Genomic DNA, 22,108 nt, shown 5'->3' on the forward strand with positions numbered 1-22,108 from the left:
ATCAGAAACTTTATTTTCTGCCTCATTTAGTACAACCAAATATTAAGTTAAATGATATTTCTGTTCATAGGAGGCAGAAAAATGCAAGGATTTAATAGATAGGCACAAACTGAAGCAACTTGAGATGTAACGGTGGAACAAACAAGCTATACAGTTCACCTTTATTGATTCAATACATGTGTGTGTATATATATATATATATATATATATATATATATATATATATATATTGCATTTAATATTTTACATATAGACTGCTCTTGCTTGTATCAGCAGGGTTAGGGTTATATATATGTTCCTTATAATATTTTACATGTAGAATGTTCTTAATTGCATCAGAAGGTCAGATGGCATCTCTGTGTTGCAATATTTCAAGAAGAACTCCCTTTATCAGGCGTGTATTTGATTTTCCCATTTGCATGAACGGTCCAATGTAAGCCAAGCAAATTCTGCAGAAATTCAAGTATACTACACTAACCTCTTATTAAGTTAAATGTAGTTGTTTTATAACTCACCTGATCATTAGGTTGTGTCTCCCATAAAATACCACAAATATTGGCATCAAATCCAGGTACTGCCACCACCTGGTCATTTACCTAGAAAAAAAAAAATTATAAAAATACAGGTAGGATTAATGCAAAATGATTTGGTGCCTTTTTAGATGTGTGCCCCTCTCAAAGTTTGGAGAAACTAATGGCGATACAGTAACCCATTTATACTTATTTGTATGTGTACTAGTAGCGGCTATCATCCTGGTCAAATTGAGCCGATTTCCTCCTGAGCACAAACTGCATCTTTTAATCATCAGAGTCCAGTTTCAACGATCCTGGGCCAGATTGCAGGAAATGGCTAACCACTCCTGATTCCAATACTGGAGACCAACTACTTGTGGGCCTGATAGTACTGCCAGGTTATCCTTAAATGTTATTGCCCAGATCTTCAACTGCTACCTGACATATTTGTGCCAGCCAGGCAGAGAGGGAGGAGAGAGGGCCTTATGAATGAGCTCTCTCTTTGGGTGACGAGCCGCATGCTCAAACCACTGAAAACATTGTCGAAGAAGGATGGACGCTAAAGTGATAGACTGTTTCTAATTCCCAAACACCATTGATGAAATAATTTTTATCTTCAGAAAAAATTATATTGAAGAAAATAAAGTTGCACAATCTTTAGTTTCTAAATTTAAATATATAAATTTCAAACGTCTGTGTAAGTGTGTGTGTGTGTGTGTGTGTGTGTGTGTGTGTGTGTGTGTGTGTGTGTGTGTGTCTGTCTGCTAAAAACTTTTCTCATGTGCATTGTACACTCACCAACTCGGCATGGTTAGAAAGAACGATCTCTTGGGCAAATAAAATCTAAAAATTAGAAAATATGCTCAATTATTTCATGTAGAAATTGCGTTTTATTTCAAGGAGGGGGTCATCTAAAATCATCTCTTTTTTTCTCGTAATACCCCCGACAAGCAGCAAAATCCCACCCCTATACAGTAGAGATGCCTAGATGTAAGAAAGCCTTCTACTCTAATAGTTTCTTCCTTAGAACTGCTAGACTTCGGAACTCCCTTCTGGGTTCCTGCTTTCCTAACTGTAATGACATCCAGAAGTTCAAGTGTAATGGGAATAGACATCTTACTGCTCAACTCCCTACATAGTATTCCTGCAACTTATGTCCCCAATAATAGCCCCCTACATCAAAGTCGCACTGTGTTTGGGCTGAAAATGGAATAAAAAAAAAGATATAAAGAACAACGTTTTTACTTAAAACATACTTTAACTATAGGTATTCATTTTCCTTAATTAAGAGTTGCTTTTTGCTTGATAATCCCAATATTGATAGGAGCTGTATAATATATATAATGCAATAAACAACCTCACCTCAAAGAAACGAAAGGTAAGCCTTCTCTGCTGCCAATGTGGGAAGACCAGGAGAAGACTCAAGAGGTATGGTGTCTTTCGTGGAGGAAGATGAGATAAGCTACGTGAAGTGGCTAAATACTTTACATACTTAAATCATTTGTTGACATCTATGCTGATGACACGACCATTTACAGCAACACATCAAAGGCTGTAAATAACAAAGTTCTCTCTGATTCTCTCTCCTCTGATCTCGAGCGCGTGGTTCAGTGGGGGAAGACGTGGCTGGTTACTTTTAATGCATCTAAAACCAAACTCCTATCCTTACATCATCAACGCTCTGATCCCCATCTGGCATCAATTGGGATGGATGGCTCTTGTCTGGGAGAGGCCCTGTGTTTTGACAAGCTTCTGGGTTTGACCTTTACTCCTGATCTGAAATGGAACACGTACATCAAGTCTGTTGCCAAGGTTGCTGGAAAGATGGTGGGATCCTTCTACCACTTCAGAAGATATCTTACTACTGATGCAATTCTCTATCTATATAAAAGCCAAGTACGGCCAAGGATGGAGTACTGCTGCCATATCTGGGCAGTAGCTGCTAAAAATAGCCTATCCTGCCTTGACAGAGTACAAAATAGACTTTGTGGCTTAGTGGGGGATGTCCTTTTCTCTACCCTGCAACCTCTCTCCCACAGAAGAGACGTTGCGAGCCTATCCTTGTTTTATCGTTATTTCCATGGCAGGTGCTCGTCTGAACTCCAATCTCTGGTCCCCCCTCGCCAATCTTTCACGAAAAACACCCGTCTAGCTGAATCCACTGTGAAAAATTTCCCCCACTCTTTATCTGTGCCTAAATCAAAACGTGGATTCCATGAACAAAGCTTCTTTCTTAGAACTGCACGCCTGTGGAACTCTGTTCCGTCTGCCTGCTTCCCACCTGAGTACAACTTGAATGGCTTCAAGTCCAACGTTCACAAATTGCTAATGAACCGCCCCCTTAAGTAAACACTTCATCAAATCTCCACACTAACGTACTGTATTTGGAATTAACCCTTATCCCTGAGTGGCTTCTGGGCCTTGATAAGCGGTGACCACCGTGTAAAAAAAAAAAAGTTACTGAACATAAATGGCCAAACTCTAAGGAAAAAAATGTAAGTTTTTTTTTCTCATATTTGATGAATAAACCTCCATCAGCAAAAGATGAGCATGCATATGGAAAAAAACTGTGAACAAGGAAAAAAGTCCCCCTTATAAAGAGTTCTGGTGCTGTGAACCATAATTCTCCAAATTCTACAGAACACAAATATTCCTATCTGTCCGAATCTGACGTTAGTTCTTGCATGATCACTAAAGTTTTTTCAGCAAAGGATCTTACGTCAAACCTTAACTGTGGATTCATTTTTCTTAAAAAGAATTATTTCGACTGGATCATCGTCATAATGTATAAGATATGAATGATCCTATCTATTCAGACTTTAAATACTTCTATTTTTATTAGAACTGAAGACTTCTTCAAATTCTTCTATGTCTCATGACTAAACCCAAGCAATCCATTACTTATCTCACTTTCTTGCAATAAATGAATACAGAGTAGACAAACTTAGGGTCAATCATACCTTAATAACTCACTCTACACTGAACTTTAAGAGCATAATACCCTCAGTAATATACAACATATTGTAAATACAACCATAACAAAACAAAAAATATTTACTTACCGGATTATAGATAAAACCATCATATTTGTTATCGATGAATATCAAGTGACCCAAAGGATGAGGATAAACTCGGATGATGGCACACGCGTGTTTATATTCATTTACAAATCTCCAATCTTCCATGAAAAAATATTGGATCAATCCTGACTATCAAGATAGAAATAAAAAATATAAAATGTGCTGGGTCTCTGTTTATATATATATATATATATATATATATATATATATATATATATATATATATATATATATATATATATATATATATATATATATATACACACACATATAAAATCAAGAAGTAAAAATTAGATTTACAAGCCAAAAGCTTCTGTAAACTTAAAGCAAATATAAATATTAATATTTATATAGTAATCCCGACCAAATAAAAAATTCAATACAACCAAAACAGGAAATAGAGCTTGTCATAATCTATATATTTCTTTTTTGAGTATCCTGTGGAACAATAAATTCTTGTAAATTATAATTTACAGTCTTAAATTGTGTGTCCTGGATATGGCCTTAAACTATATCCAGTGGTGAGGCCCCAGCTTGCGGGCTTTGGGGAGTGTGGAGCCACCCTTTAATTGCCATTGCTCCCAGGTCCACTCTGACCTGGAGTGGTAGTACCTGTTAGGGTCCAAACTATAGGTTAAAAAGAAATCGACTTGAAAACAATAAATATATTCTATTAAAAAATCTTTCTTCAAAATCTTTGGATTCAGCATTAAATAACCTGAAAAGGATTGATATGCCGTAAAACAAAAACAACCAACCAACTTAAATTGTGTTCTTTTATATATATATATATATAAAAAATTATATTTATTATTTACAGTCTTAAATTGTGTTTTTTTATATATCAGGGAGATTAAATTATGCAGATTAGCATTTACAAAATTGATTGTTCCAAAAACACAAGATATAATGAATTCAATGGAATTTTTAAAAATTAGTTAGAATCTTAGAAAGATCTCCTGGTTGGATTGTATGTAATAGTGGATGAATGTCTGGCATCCGATAGGATGCTCCATCACCAGCTAGAACAAAATGCTAAGATAATTAAAAAAAAAAAAAGACAAAACAATTGGTCAATTCTTATATGGCATACATCTGTTGCGGACCAGGATATAAATATCCTAACTCGCTACAAAAGAAAATAATGAAACGAATGGAATGAAGGAAACAAAAAACTCAATTGCTGGATAAAATAAACATGTTGTTTATTTTCTGTCAAAATTAAATGGTTTAGATGTAACACGTGTGCATTCAGGTGTTGATGACTACATGCGTGGAAAAGAAAGGAATAAAGTTGAGGACGAGAAATGGCCGTCCCGCATGTAAAAAGGGAAATAGAAAGGGAGTGTTGGCCTCAGCAAAACCGTGTGTTCATGATAGCAGTCGTCCACGTGGAAAAGTCTTCAAGCCAAGAGCTATGGATGCCGAACTTGCCTGGTTGACGAATCCAGGCAAAAAGGGAAGAAAGAGGCAAGTTGAATGGTGTTGTTGACTTTTATATCGGGGTGAGTGTTCTGACTGCGCATGTCTGGAATTCCTTTCAGGGGAAGTGACGTTTCCCGTGTGCGTACATGTGCGTACATCTGTGTATGTTAGCGTGTGTGTGTGTGTGTGTGTATGCACGTGAATGTGATTGTGTGAACGTGAATATATGTACGTGTCTGTGCGTATGTGCATGCGTACATGTGGGTGTGTGTATAAGGATGTGTGCATGTGTGTGCGTATGTGCGTGCGTGCGTACATGTGGGTGTGTATATGTGAGGGAAAACATGTTCAAACACATCCAATAACAAAAACATTTCAATTCCTGGAAATTTACTTACATCCGTGCAGAAGATCAGAAACTCTTGCGTCATCGCATGGAAAGTGATCTTTGATTTGCTGACCTCAAACAAACGAGATCCATGCTGCCCAACTTCCTGGCTAATGTTATCCATATCCAACTGAAAAAAAAATAAAAGGAGTTTTTTTTTTAATTTTAAATAAAAGATTTTTATTTGAATTTATGAAAGTATAAAAATAAAATTATTGAAATCAAAATAACAAAATTTCAAACATCATAAAAAAAAAACGCATCCAATACATGTTATGAAAAGATTTTAAAAAGTGTTTTCAATGATTCTTAGATAATATAATTAATTTCAATAATTCTTGATTAAAATAAAAACTTTTCAATGATTATTAAATGAAAAAAGAACGATCGGAAAAAAATAATAAAAAAAAACAGTACATGCACAAGGTAGATATAGGAATGAAAAAAAAAAAAAATGAAGGAACTAATTTGCCTTGTCACTACTTCCAGTAGACCTACACTGGTAGCCGGTAGCGCTGGAAGTACATTAGAGGACTATAACCAAAAAATGTATCTATAAGAGTCATTCAAAATGTTCTACACATTAACCATAAACACCTTTTTAGAAATAAAATAATAAATCAAAACCTGACAAACAACTAGTTCAGCTAATTAACAATAACATTAACTTTGTTCAATTAGAAATAACTGTCCTACACCAGTTTATTTTATAATTAACTTTTTGAGTAAGTCTTAGAATTTTTTTTAATTTAGCATTTTTGTATCAAGGTTTTGTCAAAAGAAAATATCTGCAAACTTTAAATATTTAAAGATTATTTTTTTGAAATTAAAAAAGATGTAGTAGTAGTAGTAGTACTAGTAGATTGGTTGTTTTGTTTTATGACATATCAACCCGTTATTTAATGCTGAATCCAATAATTTTGTTTTATGACATATCAACCCGTTATTTAATGCTGAATCCAATAATTTTGTTTTATGACATATCAACCCGTTATTTAATGCTGAATCCAATAATTTTGTTTTATGACATATCAACCCGTTATTTAATGCTGAATCCAATAATTTTGTTTTATAACATATCAACCCGTTATTTAATGCTGAATCCAATAATTTTGTTTTATGACATATCAACCCGTTATTTAATGCTGAATCCAATAATTTTGTTTTATGACATATCAACCCGTTATTTAATGCTGAATCCAATAATTTTGTTTTATGACATATCAACCCGTTATTTAATGCTGAATCCAATAATTTTGTTTTATAACATATCAACCCGTTATTTAATGCTGAATCCAATAATTTTGTTTTATGACATATCAACCCGTTATTTAATGCTGAATCCAATAATTTTGTTTTATGACATATCAACCCGTTATTTAATGCTGAATCCAATAATTTTGTTTTATGACATATCAACCCGTTATTTAATGCTGAATCCAATAATTTTGTTTTATGACATATCAACCCGTTATTTAATGCTGAATCCAATAATTTTGTTTTATGACATATCAACCCGTTATTTAATGCTGAATCCAATAATTTTGTTTTATGACATATCAACCCGTTATTTAATGCTGAATCCAATAATTTTGTTTTATGACATATCAACCCGTTATTTAATGCTGAATCCAATAATTTTGTTTTATGACATATCAACCCGTTATTTAATGCTGAATCCAATAATTTTGTTTTATGACATATCAACCAGTTATTTAATGCTGAATCCAATAATTTTGTTTTATGACATATCAACCCGTTATTTAATGCTGAATCCAATAATTTTGTTTTATGACATATCAACCCGTTATTTAATGCTGAATCCAATAATTTTGTTTTATGACATATCAACCCATTATTTAATGCTGAATCCAGTAATTTTGTTTTATGACATATCAACCCATTATTTAATGCTGAATCCAGTAATCTTGTTTTATAACATATCAACCCGTTATTTAATGCTGAATCCAGTAATCTTGTTTTATAACATATCAACCCATTATTTAATGCTGAATCCAGTAATTTTGTTTTATGACATATCAACCCATTATTTAATGCTGAATCCAGTAATTTTGTTTTATAACATATCAACCCATTATTTAATGCTGAATCCAGTAATCTTGTTTTATAACATATCAACCCATTATTTAATGCTGAATCCAGTAATTTTGTTTTATGACATATCAACCCATTATTTAATGCTGAATCCAGTAATTTTGTTTTATAACATATCAACCCGTTATTTAATGCTGAATCCAATAATTTTGTTTTATGACATATCAACCCGTTATTTAATGCTGAATCCAGTAATTTTGTTTTATGACATATCAACCCGTTATTTAATGCTGAATCCAATAATTTTGTTTTATGACATATCAACCCATTATTTAATGCTGAATCCAATAATTTTGTTTTATGACATATCAACCCGTTATTTAATGCTGAATCCAATAATTTTGTTTTATGACATATCAACCCGTTATTTAATGCTGAATCCAATAATTTTGTTTTATGACATATAAACCCGTTATTTAATGCTGAATCCAATAATTTTGTTTTATGACATATCAACCCATTATTTAATGCTGAATCCAATAATTTTGTTTTATGACATATCAACCCGTTATTTAATGCTGAATCCAATAATTTTGTTTTATGACATATCAACCCGTTATTTAATGCTGAATCCAATAATTTTGTTTTATGACATATCAACCCGTTATTTAATGCTGAATCCAATAATTTTGTTTTATGACATATCAACCCGTTATTTAATGCTGAATCCAATAATTTTGTTTTATGACATATCAACCCGTTATTTAATGCTGAATCCAGTAATTTTGTTTTATGACATATCAACCCGTTATTTAATGCTGAATCCAATAATTTTGTTTTATGACATATCAACCCATTATTTAATGCTGAATCCAGTAATTTTGTTTTATGACATATCAACCCATTATTTAATGCTGAATCCAGTAATTTTGTTTTATGACATATCAACCCATTATTTAATGCTGAATCCAGTAATCTTGTTTTATAACATATCAACCCATTATTTAATGCTGAATCCAGTAATTTTGTTTTATGACATATCAACCCGTTATTTAATGCTGAATCCAATAATTTTGTTTTATAACATATCAACCCATTATTTAATGCTGAATCCAGTAATCTTGTTTTATAACATATCAACCCATTATTTAATGCTGAATCCAGTAATTTTGTTTTATGACATATCAACCCATTATTTAATGCTGAATCCAATAATTTTGTTTTATAACATATCAACCCATTATTTAATGCTGAATCCAGTAATCTTGTTTTATGACATATCAACCCGTTATTTAATGCTGAATCCAGTAATTTTGTTTTATGACATATCAACCCGTTATTTAATGCTGAATCCAATAATTTTGTTTTATGACATATCAACCCGTTATTTAATGCTGAATCCAATAATTTTGTTTTATGACATATCAACCCGTTATTTAATGCTGAATCCAATAATTTTGTTTTATGACATATCAACCCATTATTTAATGCTGAATCCAATAATTTTGTTTTATGACATATCAACCCGTTATTTAATGCTGAATCCAATAATTTTGTTTTATGACATATCAACCCGTTATTTAATGCTGAATCCAATAATTTTGTTTTATGACATATCAACCCGTTATTTAATGCTGAATCCAATAATTTTGTTTTATGACATATCAACCCGTTATTTAATGCTGAATCCAATAATTTTGTTTTATGACATATCAACCCGTTATTTAATGCTGAATCCAGTAATTTTGTTTTATGACATATCAACCCGTTATTTAATGCTGAATCCAATAATTTTGTTTTATGACATATCAACCCATTATTTAATGCTGAATCCAGTAATTTTGTTTTATGACATATCAACCCATTATTTAATGCTGAATCCAGTAATTTTGTTTTATGACATATCAACCCATTATTTAATGCTGAATCCAGTAATCTTGTTTTATAACATATCAACCCATTATTTAATGCTGAATCCAGTAATTTTGTTTTATGACATATCAACCCGTTATTTAATGCTGAATCCAATAATTTTGTTTTATAACATATCAACCCATTATTTAATGCTGAATCCAGTAATCTTGTTTTATAACATATCAACCCATTATTTAATGCTGAATCCAGTAATTTTGTTTTATGACATATCAACCCATTATTTAATGCTGAATCCAATAATTTTGTTTTATAACATATCAACCCATTATTTAATGCTGAATCCAGTAATCTTGTTTTATAACATATCAACCCATTATTTAATGCTGAATCCAGTAATTTTGTTTTATGACATATCAACCCATTATTTAATGCTGAATCCAATAATTTTGTTTTATGACATATCAACCCATTATTTAATGCTGAATCCAGTAATCTTGTTTTATGACATATCAACCCGTTATTTAATGCTGAATCCAGTAATTTTGTTTTATGACATATCAACCCGTTATTTAATGCTGAATCCAATAATTTTGAAACAAGTTTTTATGTTTCAAGTTCCTTTTGGTATGGTTGCTTTATTTTACAGCATACCAACCCGTTTCAGGTTTTTTAATGCTGATTTCAGTAATTTTAGAAAACATTTTTATACTTCAAGTTTTTTGTATATCTCCAAATATTTATCCATGGTGTTTGGTTTGGTTGTTTTGCAGAAGAAAATTGTTATTTTTGTTTTTAGCTTTGCAGAACATGATTGAATTTTGCAAAAGGAAAGGAAAAAAAAAACAATAACATAAATATTTGGTACATTTTTATGTCAGGAAACCAGTAACTTCAGACAGCCTGATCTGGTTACACCAGCCAATATCATTATTATTAGCTGTAGTAGTAGTATCAGTAATAATGATATTACAAACAAGCTCTACCTAGATGGTGCATTTGTCCTTTTCAATTAAAATAAGCTTTTTAGTTGGATTCTGGATTTTGAATTTTCCTAATTTTAAGAAATTATCACATTTTGCATTCAAATTCTTCAGCTGTTTCCAAAGAACAAGGATGATGTTTATTTAAATTTCATACAATCCAAAAAAAAAGAAAAGAAAAGCGAACTTACAATATGAAGTTGTATTTTGCCTTCGATGCGAGCAGCAACATATTCAGAGTTCAAGCAGATGTCTTGGACACTTCCAAGGTAGTCCTGTTCTCGAAGCTTTGCGGAACCTGCAAAACAAATTGAAAAATAGAATCCGTTCAATCAAATTCAAACACTTTTCTAAGAATACTGCCTTACCAACCGCAATGTTCAGTGATTAAAAAAATAATCATTTCAAATTCAATTGTATTGCAAGTTAAGGTGCATCTTAGGATTACATTTATAAAAAAAAATACAGAAAAATTTTTATGATATACATACTTGTCACAGAACGAAGATGTCATATTCTAAAAATTACGTTAATTGATCGAGTAGTTTTTTTTCAACTAAAATAAAAAATTACGGTTGTAAGTTATTTTAATACTAAATGTATCCATTATAAGGCTGATTTTGATCTTGATATTTCGAATTGAGTTGTCTCTCTTTTACTTATTCAACATGGCCAATGAAAATCCTACATTTTGCTTGGTCATACAATTTGATTTTTTATTTAAAAAAAAAGCTACTTGATCAATTTATGTGATTTTTTTGAATATTACATCTTTGTTTCATGGTATAAAGATTTTTCTGTATTTTTGTGTTTTTAATATGTGTAATTCTAAAGAAGCACCCAAGTTAATTACATTAAAGAATCATTTTTTTTTTTTTGTCAGTCTTTATTCTTAATCTATTAGATTTGAAATACAAGAGTAAGAATATTCCTTGGTCACTTGTTAATTATCATGATGATGATAATGATGATGACAACACCAATTTGTGTTTTCAATGTTTGAATAGAAAAAAAATAAAAGACGTTATAAGTCTGTCTCTGTTCTATCATTACTAATGGTAGGTGCTTAACTGAACTCCAATCTATGGTCTCTTCTTGTAAAACATTCCCAACAAATACTTGCTCAGTTGTAACACCTGCCAACAACTTCCCTCACTCGTTATCTGTGCCTAAAACTAAATGAAAATTGCATGAACAGAGTATTTTTCCTATAACTTGAAGAAATTTTTATCAACTTCTTCCTATGGAAGGTAATTCTTCATAACTCTTTATCTGTGCCTAAACCTAAACGTAGATTCCATGAACAAAACTTCTTTCTTAGAACTGTACGCCTGTGGAATTATCTTCCGTTTTCCTGCTTTCCAGCTAACTACAATATGGTTGTCTTCAAGTCTAATGTAAACAAGTTCTTGATGAGTCGTTCCATATAAGTTAACAAATTTACCGAATTGATTACTATATTGTCCAATTTCTACTGTACACTCTTTAACCCTTATCCTCGAATGGCCTCTTGGCCTTGATAATGTGGTGATGCCTGTGTAAAAAAGAAAAAAAAAAAAAAAAAAAAGAAGCTAAATACAAGTTATGTATATCAAGTAAAACACTGAAACAATTAAGGAAGAAATAACAAAAAAAAGGAGAAATCTAATTTATTAAATATAATGACAGAAAGAAAAGTTTGTGACGTCATAGAGCTGCCAAAAAATGTCTATCTGGCTTACAAGGTTTCTTGTAGTAGTAACTGCTGAAGAGAGAGTATGAAGGGAAAGAAAGAGGAAGAGAGAGAGAGAAAGAGAAAGGGGGGTGCACTTACTGGAAGCTTCTAGGTGCTTTTATCCAAATGGAAACAATATAAAGTTCCCTTTTTTCTTATTTTTTTTTTTTTTTTAAATATTCCGAGTCCTTATTTTAATAGTTATCAATCCTTTTCCTGTAGGTTCGTTCTGTGTTCCTTTTTTCACAAAGGTTAAAATTCCATGAAGGTAGAATATTTTAATTTTTTCAAGTTTCTTTGTAAAACTTCTCAAGACAAATTTTCTTCTTAATCCTCAATTATCTTTCTCGATAATTGAATTCACATCTCTCTGCCTAGTTATCTTCTCAATAATTTTAATGTCCTGTTAGGACAGAGCTGTACATCGCCTTTAGCAATTCTTCAGGTATCCCTCCCACCCGAGACCTTAAAGAAATGCATTCGATACATCTTTCTTGTTCTCTCGGCGATGTCCTTTTCTCAACTGATGATATTAATTCAAAGCCCCAGCGTGCTCCAATTTGACGCAGAAAACGTCCCTTCCAATCAATGGGCATAATGCTGTCACATGATGTAAAAAGAGGGAAAAGGGCATGAAAGCTAGGGAAGGGGCAGGAAGGAAGGAAGGAAGGAAGGAGGAAGAAAATAAAGAGTAAAAGGAAGAAACAAAGATGGTGGAAATAATTTCCACAAACTGACCATTTGCAGAACACAATACCATGTGTCTGCTTCCTGGCTGACTATAACATGGTCGTCTTTAAAATTAATGTAAGTAAGTTCCTATTGAGGGTGTACTTTTCTTTCCTCCATAAAATAATTATCTTCTTGGCCACTACTACTATTCTAAAAAAAGACCTGTCTGATTGGTCAAGGCAATGCTCCTTAACCAATCAGCACCCCCCTATTTGTTGCGCTGAATGCAAAAAGCCCTTATTCTTTCTCTTTCTGAATGCAATTCCGTCCAGTCAACAAGTAAAGAAACCTTTCCTCTTTAAATCTGAACATTCTTAAGGTCGTCTATTTCTCGAACGTAAAAAACTATAGTTGGACTTTTAAAACCACAAACGCAATTAGTTTTGCAAGGACTTTTCTTTATTCTTGGTTAATTTAATAATTTAATACATATATTATCCTTATCTCAATCTTGTGTGTCTTCTGTACTTCTTTTTTTCTGCATTTTCCAACTTTGGCAACTGAGAATTGAAGAACTCTCTTGCCAAAATATTTTACCATTGTTATAAGGGACATAACTACGTATCGAACCGGATACGAAACAGGATATAAAAGAGCTACCATTTTAAGGTGGGGGTGTCTTGTCTTGTTTTGCAGTCTCGCGTCGGACACTCTATAAGTGTACTCCAGTTAACCAAGCTTCACAGGGACGAGCGCTTAGGTCTCACACGCTAAGTTCCTTTTTTTTACCTTCATTAACATTTAACTAACTTCAAAAGCAAGAAGCCATTTTGTATTTGTATTATTACGAAGTACTAATAAACCTTCTTTTTGTTACGCATCCCACTCGGAATATTTTGTCATAGTATTATATATCGTTGAAACCGAATATAATAACCATCTTCTTAGATAATCTAGCCGTACTCAAGTTCCACCATGACTGATCATGTTCTCACCATCTATCTAACACTTAACCTTTTCCTAGAGTGACCTCCAGGCCTTTATGAGTGGTGACCTCCCAAGTAAAAAGAAAAAGTGAAAAATGAAAGTGTTGTCTGTTTGCTAACAACTTCTAAGTTTACAGTTACCCAAAGGTGCTGAGTTCAATCTTGAACGAAGGCAGTAAAAAGTAACATTCAAAACAGAGAATCAGCAACTATGTTCCAGAGCCTAGCTGGAGTCCGAACAGAGTACCCCCATAATAACAATAAAGGGTTGGGTTCGAGACTCCTAACAAACGGTTACCCAGTTCAATACAAAACACCTGATGAAGGCCGGAGGGCAAAACGGCCGAAACGTTGTGACGATAAAAACCAAGATGAGGAAGTCAGTCTGACAATCGCAATCAATCAACTTCTAAGTTAATAGATCTATCAGCTTCAAATTTTCTAGATATGGTAGGGAAAATTTTTTGTTTTTTATTGTAAAGAAGTACCTGGGGAGTGGGAATAATTTCCTATTTTTCTCTCAGATTTCAATGAGAAGAAAACTATAGTAAAATTATAAAAAATTAAATAGAAGCTTAGTTGAAAATGATTACCTCAAAGAGAAATCAAACCAAAGAATGAATAAAAACATGTTGCTTACCATTTATCTGGAGAGTATAGAACCAGGCTCTATTGTTCATACCGATGGCTAAATGTGATGGGCCCAATCCAATGAATGATGGCTCTATACTGATTGGAACACTTATTGGAGGTTCCTAAAATACAAAAATTAAATAAAAAACTAAGTAACTGCCCATAATAACACTACAGGGGGAAAAATAACACAGACAACCATCAAACTCAAAACACTGAAAACAAGAATCTTAAAAGGAGAAAAAAAAAAATCGATCAAGGTAGATAACTCTGATTCAAGGGGTGTAAAATCATCTACCTTTTTAAAAAAAAACAAAAAAACTTATTGCATTTTCACCCCAAACAAGGTACAGTGCCACTTTGATGTAGGGGGCTACTATCTGGGACATAATCTGCAGGGATACTATGTAGGAAGTTGAGCAGCAAGATGTCTATTTACATTACACTTTAACTTCTGCATGTCAGCACTGTCAAGGAAGCACAAACTCAAAGTGGAATTCCAACGTGTAACAGTCCTAGGGAAGAAACTTTTAGAGTTAAAGGCTTTCTGTCATCTGGGGATGTCTACTGTGTAGGGGTGGGATTTTGCTGCTTGTCAAGTTTGTTGGGGGCATTTACGTTTAATGGGTACAAGGGTTTTTAGTTTACCAGAACACTAACTATTAAAATACTCATAAAACAGGCAGAGGGATGTAACATTTCATCGATGGGACAGAGGTTGAAGCTAAACTGACAGTTCAGGACCTATTAGGTTGGCGACTTTTTCTTTTGAATCCTGTCAAGGAGTGAGAGACTAGTAACAGATGCATCAGCCCAAACGCGACAACAATACTCCATACATGGGTGAATGGTGGCCTTGTAGAGGTATAGGATACTCTCAGGCGTAATTTTCTAGCACGGTAGAGAGAGCCCACCTTGAACATTTAATGCATGAAACTTACTTTTGGGATTAATTTTTGTTCTATTTATTTATTTATTAGATAACATTTTTTTAGCTTAACAATGAATAACTTTTAGTTACATACTAAAATGTGCACTTATGTTTAAAAGTATTATAAAATCTTTTTTAACATGTAAAACCACTGCAGAGGAAAATCTGAAAGAAAAAGAAAATTGAACCAGGTAAATATAATACATACTTAAACACACAATAACTAAAAATATTATTTTTCAACTAGTTTTTATCCAAGTAAAATGAAGTTTATTTTTTTAAAATTTGAACTTAGTTAAAAAATTTTCTACGAAATAGCAATTAAAAATAAGTCCTGTGACTCACGTTATTGACATTGTCTTGTACTGTAACTTCTAGTAATGAAGTTAAATTAGCAATACTCGTGTGGTAAGTCACACCCAACATTGGCAGTTTACTTAGGTAGACTTGTAAACTGCCTTGTTTTGAGGAAATAGCCATCAGTTGGCCATCATCTGTCCACATCATTTTGTCCACTGTTTGGTCATCTTCTAGTTGGAGGATTGCAAAGACTTCTCTGGAATCATTCATCTCATGAATCCGAATGCTAAGAATTAAAAAAAAAAAAAAAGAAAGAAGTCTAAAATAGATATTTTTATAGAGTGGTAAATAGCCTAAAAACAAAACGAAAAAAATCTTTGCTTATTAAAATTATTTATATCCTATATTTATCTAGCATTGTCCATGTGGATAGAGAAAATAATTAAAAATATATTAAATTAGCTGAACCCTCTCAGCATTAACTGGGATTGTTTGGATAACAAGCATAGCTGACAAAGCAATGAAAATTAGAGAATTACAGTGTATATTTGAAAATTTCTACTTTTCAAATCTGATGGAACATGTAATTGATGAAATCGATTGAAATTTTAAATTTATTTTATGCAATAACACAAACTGAAAATTTACATAAATAACTGGCTTGGTAGAATGGAATATCAATTTGTGAAATACATTACTATTTAGGTCTAACATGAACAATTCAGGAAACTTCATTTTATATATTAACAATGACATTTTATTTCAAGATACACAGGACTTCCATTTCTTAACTCTACGATGTGGACTATCTTTTGAGATTTGAATTTTGAAAGGCATAAACATTGTATGAGTTTAGGTTGCGGATACATTATCACTTTCCACCTTGGACTCCCTTTTAAAATGCATACAGAATTACATAATGTCTGAAGTTCTTTTGTTCTTGAGAAATTTTATCTTTCCATGTGGATTAATATACTATCCAAATAATAAATATTGAAATACCTCATACACCATGCACTATGACAATGTAATTCCTACAAATAAGTACCTAGAAAACGGAGCCATAAAACTTGACATAGTGATACAGGATAAGAAGGAGAAAGAAGCAATCTATCTAACAAAGATACTCAATGAACCAAGTGCAGAACAGATTCAAACAATTGCATTTAAAGGGATGGTTAGAATCTTAGAAAGATCTCTCGGTTGGAATATATGAGCAGGTGGGTGAATATTTGGCATCTGTTAAGATGCTCCATTCCTAGCTTGAAAAACTGATAAAAAAATTTGAAGTTTTATCTTGCCACAGTTATATAATTATTTTCTTTTAATTTCATCTTTCCATGTGGAGTGAGTGGTTGATACATTATTCAATCAGAACACTTTACATTAAATGATTGTATCCTGTTTTCCCACATTTTTCATCTAGCCAGTTGTTTTGAGTTGCAGAGATACTTACGTTCCTGTCTTGTCCCAAATAAAAACTTCACATACATAAGAAATGTGAACTCTAGACATAACTAATGGTATGTGTGCCCACTGATTTGGTATGCTTTTATATTTCTGGTTACATGACTCTTTCTTGGTCTCTGGCTATTTGTTAGTGAAATTATGTATGAATAAAATTGATTTAAAATGTAAAGGAGGAGTTTGTCCCTTTAATCAAGCTAGTGGCAATCTATTCTTCTTCTTACTTAACAAGAGTTATAATTAGTTTCCCTGCCCTTTCCTTACCAATGACAAAATTTTATCCTCTTGCAGTACTATGGTGGTAAAATGATTTTTGATACATAAAACGATATAAAAACTGAAGTAGTTTTAAATAGATACATCAGAAGACACTCCTGTTTGTGTTGATGTGAGGAAATCGAAAACAAAAATACAAAACATCCTAAGTAAATTTAAATATTAAAAAACATCTGGAACTGAACAAAGATTGCAAAAAAAAAAAAAAATTAAAAAACTAAATTGAAAGTAAACAAAAAAATAATTGTAAAATTCGTTTTATAAATAACTAGCAGGACCTGTGTCTTGGCATGGCCTTGGGAGAATGTAAAAGAATGATTTAACTAGAAAAAAAATTATCTGTGAAAAAATTTACCCACTTTTAAGCCATTTAGCCATGACATGAACATGTTTTGGAGTGATATTTTTTGGAATAGGTGTCTAAAAATTTGAAATCATGATGTAAGAAGTTCTGACTTTCTGAAAAAATGCCGAACAATACTCTGATGTTTCCACACAATAGAGTAAAAGGTATAATAAACTGAGTTCAATGAAACATATTCCAACCTTAATATAAAGATGATTTGTGTAAAGTAAATTAAGTGATCTAAAAAAGATATACTTTTTTTTTAAATAAAACAAATACTTTATACTAACATTAATAAATACTAGAAAATTCATATTTAAATTTATTAATAAATTCTGAAAATTCTATTAAAATTGAAACATTTTCTGATTCAGGATAGATTTTTCCCCAATCAGTCAAGCTATTGTTATTGAAGGGTTTTGATAAAGCTTACCTATTTCCACCAGATGTCGCTACTTTATTTAGAGACATTGACAAGCAAATATCACTGAGGCCGTCTTTGTGATCAAAGGTTGAAAACAGTTCCTAAAAGAAAATAAAAGATGAACCAAGATGGCCTTTTACGCAACACCATTAAAAAAAAATCAATCTATAACACTGAAATAAAAAACGTTAGCAAAAATATCTAACATTGTTCAGGTAATAATTAGATGTTGGATTCATAAACATACAATAAAATGATAACAATAAAAAAAAGTCCTGTGACACGTTACTGACATTGTCTTGTGCTGTGACTTTTACAGGGTGGAACAATAAAATTGTTGCCATAGAAAAGACAACATGATTCCATTTCCATTTGATGAAAACCAGTTTTCTTTTTTTGTTGTAGACCACGTACTAATTGGCTAGTTTTGTACAAATCCCAAGAGCGATAGGAGCCTTCTATCATGTCTGAAAGTAACACACCATTCAACAAGCGAGATCAGAGATGCACTGCTGAACAACTCATGCTCTCTACTGATCCAAATTGTGACAATAATACCATTGCAAGCAGCTTAAAAATGCATTGCTGGATTGCCATGAATAACTGGGACATGCCCAGGGTGATGAAAACAAAGTTTCGACCAAGGTTATGATCTTTGGTGTGGTTTCAAGTGAGGATCACATCATGCCACCTCACATCTTCAAAATCGGCTTCAAAGTCAACACCAAAGTGTATCTGGATGTGCTGAAGAGTGTGGTGATCCCTTGGTGCAATCAAGTGGCCACTAGCAGACCCTGGGTGGAGCAGCGGGCCTCGGTGCTGGCTCACACGTCCAAATAGACTCAGGCTTGGCTTCAGAAGGAGTGCTACAACTTTGTACCCTTCTCTCACTGGCTCCCCCTCCTCCCCCGACTTGAATTCACTGGACTACTTTGTTTGTTCATACATCAAGAAAATCACCAACATGACCTCCTACAAAACTAAAGCCAGCTGATCGACGCCATCCGCCGAGTATTCATTGAGCTCTTGCTGGTGCTTGTGGAAAGGGCATGCTTCTTGTTCCGGATTCGTATCAAGGCAGTGATTGAGGCTGAAGGCGGCTACATTGAATAGATGTCAGCTCTACTACATAATCAAGTTACCTAAATTAATTTTTTCAATAAAAGTTTTAAAATAAAGCTGTAGTGTTGTTTTCTTTAGGGAAATAATTTTATCTTTCCACCCTATAAATCCTCATCTCAAAAATTCAGAAACATGTATAACACGTAGATTTGTTGAATAAAACAGAATAATTCATAGCAAAACGGAGACACATTAAAACAACTTTATCATTTCATTCTGTATTAACGAAGTTAAGTTAGTATGGTAAGTCACACCCAACATTGGCAGTTTACTTAGGTAGATCTATAAACTGCCTTGTTTTGAGGAAATAGCCATCAGTTGGCCATCATCATTGTTCATTATTTAGGTATTTTTGATATGTAAAACAATATAAAAACTATTTCATGTTCTTATGGGAAGTGATGGCGGTTCGTATATAGTGAGAGGAAGTGTGGCTTGCCTTTAATACTTACATAATGTTATGCCTAATCTAATTAAGTCTTAAATGATTGAATATAGAGATCCCATTTAGCAATTTTATTGGATAAAAAAAGAAACATTTCTCTGGTGGAAAAAAAACAACATGAGTTACACCATGAACGTAAGTTTGTGTGCATATCATTATGATCTGTGGTCACTTTGCTGCTTGAAAAAGAAGAAGTTCAAACAGTTTCAAGTGTGGACATGGTAAAGCTTACAGGATTGCAAATAAAGGATGTATTGCTAATTATTATAGGAGGTGATGGTGATTCAGTGGTTAACGACACGGACTGACAACTTGGGTGTCCCAAATTCAAATCTAGTTCGTTCCACAAAAACTCACTTTCACTTAGAATGTTGCCAACCTTCTTGTGGTTCCTCCTGTAAGTACCCAATGTCATTCTAGAAAGAATTCTGACTAGAAAAATTTTGAGGAAACCAATGACAACAGAATCTTTACATTCATTTGATATGATGATAATGATTTATTAATATTGTTTTTGCTGCTATTTTTCTTATTATTATTAGCATTACTATTGCTATTAATTGTAATGCCATTTATTATTGTTTTTATTATTATTATTATTATTAGTAGTAGTAGTAGTAGTAGTAGTAGTATACTTAGTTTATTATTATTAATAGTCATACCATTATTTTATTATTATTATTACCTAAATAATGAACAACCATCTTCATTACATAACACTTAACTTTTCTTAGAAAAGTTACTTTATTTGAATAATCAAATAATCCTACAAAATGGTACCTTCCTTCCAATGTTTTTAAAAATAGTACCTTCCTTAGAAAGTTACAAAAATTAAAAAAAAAAGAATTAAATAGAGGCAGTTCATGTCATAGAATAATGTTTGCTTGAATGAAAACATGCTGCCTATATATATATATATATATATATATATATATATACACTCATGAGCAAAAAAAATGGGCCAAGAGTGAAAGGAAGAAATCGATTTTTCAATATTTTTCCATTAATTTTTGTTAATTTTAAATTAAAATTTCTATTTTGCAGATCATTATTATTATAGCATATTATAATGAGTGGAAAAATGGATCCTAAGAATGGTAAGACCGCATCTTGTCAAGGATATAAAAAACCGAACTGCAGGATTAAGGCAGTCCAAAATGACTTACAAGCAGATTTTTGATATTTTAAGAAAAGAAAATGTGAAAATATCTCTTTCTCTAGTGAAGCGAATTGATCAAAGGTTTGAAGTCGAACGCTTGTGAAAAGGGAAATCTGGATCTGGTCGCCCTAGAGAATCGACTTTGAAGGACGACCACGGGCTTAAATTAACTTTTGAAGGATCGAAAGAAAACTTATGTTGACCATAGCAAAGAATTCAAAACAGGGGCTGGAAATTCTCTTTCTAGATATATAATATTTAGACAAATGGAAGAAATGGGATTTTCCTCTAAAAGGTGTGCAAAGAAACCATTTTTATCCAAGAAGAACATCAATCATAGAAAGAGATTTTTCTCGTGTTACGGCAAGAAAGATACAGACTGGTTCAGGAATATTTTTTGGTTAGATGAATCAAGATTTTGTTTTGTTAGTGATGCTCCCGATGCTGGTGCAATCGAAGAACTGGAGAAAGATTTTTGCCAAGTAGCATAAAAATGACATTTAAACACGGGAATGCAGGGATAATGATATGGGAAACTTTTGCTGCAGCAGGAGTTTGGAAACTTATTAGATGTGAGAAGTCAATCAATGCAAAGGAATACATTTGAATATTAGAAACAGGACTGTTACCAAGTATCCAGAAGATGGGAATATCCCAGAACATTATTTTTCAATGTGATAATGCCTCTGCACACACTGCTAAAGTCACAAAAAATGGTTTTCTGATAATTCAATTGATGTGATATTTTGGCCAGGTCAAAGCCCTGATTTAAACCCAATCGAGAATATTTGGTCCATAATATCTCGTGCATTCACCGGAAGAAATTTTGAGAACAATGACAAACTATGGGAAGCTGTGCAAAGAGAATGGAATAACATCTCCTTTTCACAGTGTTTCACTTTGGTTGAGGATTGATTTTTTAAAGAAATCAAAAGGGACATCAAATCTGTTGCCAAGGCCGCTGGAAAAATGGTGGGATCTTTCTATCGATCCAGTAGATATCTCACTGCTGATGCAATTCTCTATCTATATAAGAGCCAGGTACGTCCAAGGATGGAATACTGTTGCCACATCTGGGCAGGAGCTGCTAGAAAGGACTTGTCCTGCCTTGATAGAGTTCAAAATAGACTTCGTAGCCTCGTAGGAGATGTCCTTTTCTCTTTCCTGCAACCTCTATCTCACAGAAGAGATGTTGCGAGTTTGTCTCTGATGTATCGTTATTTTCATGGAAAGTGTTCGACTGAGCTTCAGTCTATGGTCCCCCTCACTAAACTTTCACAAGAAACACTCGTCTAGCTGAAAACACTATCAATAATTC

The 22,108-nt window shown here is 32.7% G+C and overlaps 1 protein-coding gene across 1 annotated transcript in view; it reads right to left on the reverse strand.

The window, feature by feature from the left end:
* Positions 1-22,108, reverse strand: part of LOC145253575 (WD repeat-containing protein 19-like) — a 144,236-nt gene that overhangs the window by 81,324 nt on the left and 40,804 nt on the right. Inside the window, exons 9-15 of the mRNA XM_080112947.1 lie at positions 18,074-18,165; positions 15,597-15,837; positions 14,328-14,442; positions 10,507-10,613; positions 5,416-5,535; positions 3,575-3,721; positions 516-596 (exon numbers count right to left, since the gene is read on the reverse strand). Of these exons, the coding sequence (XP_079969073.1) occupies positions 516-596; positions 3,575-3,721; positions 5,416-5,535; positions 10,507-10,613; positions 14,328-14,442; positions 15,597-15,837; positions 18,074-18,165 (903 nt within the window). The remainder of the gene's footprint in view (positions 1-515; positions 597-3,574; positions 3,722-5,415; positions 5,536-10,506; positions 10,614-14,327; positions 14,443-15,596; positions 15,838-18,073; positions 18,166-22,108) is intronic.

The sequence above is a fragment of the Euprymna scolopes genome, chromosome 3, assembly GCF_053919585.1.
Source record: "Euprymna scolopes isolate OS-2025 chromosome 3, ASM5391958v1, whole genome shotgun sequence".
NCBI lineage: Eukaryota > Metazoa > Mollusca > Cephalopoda > Sepiida > Sepiolidae > Euprymna > Euprymna scolopes.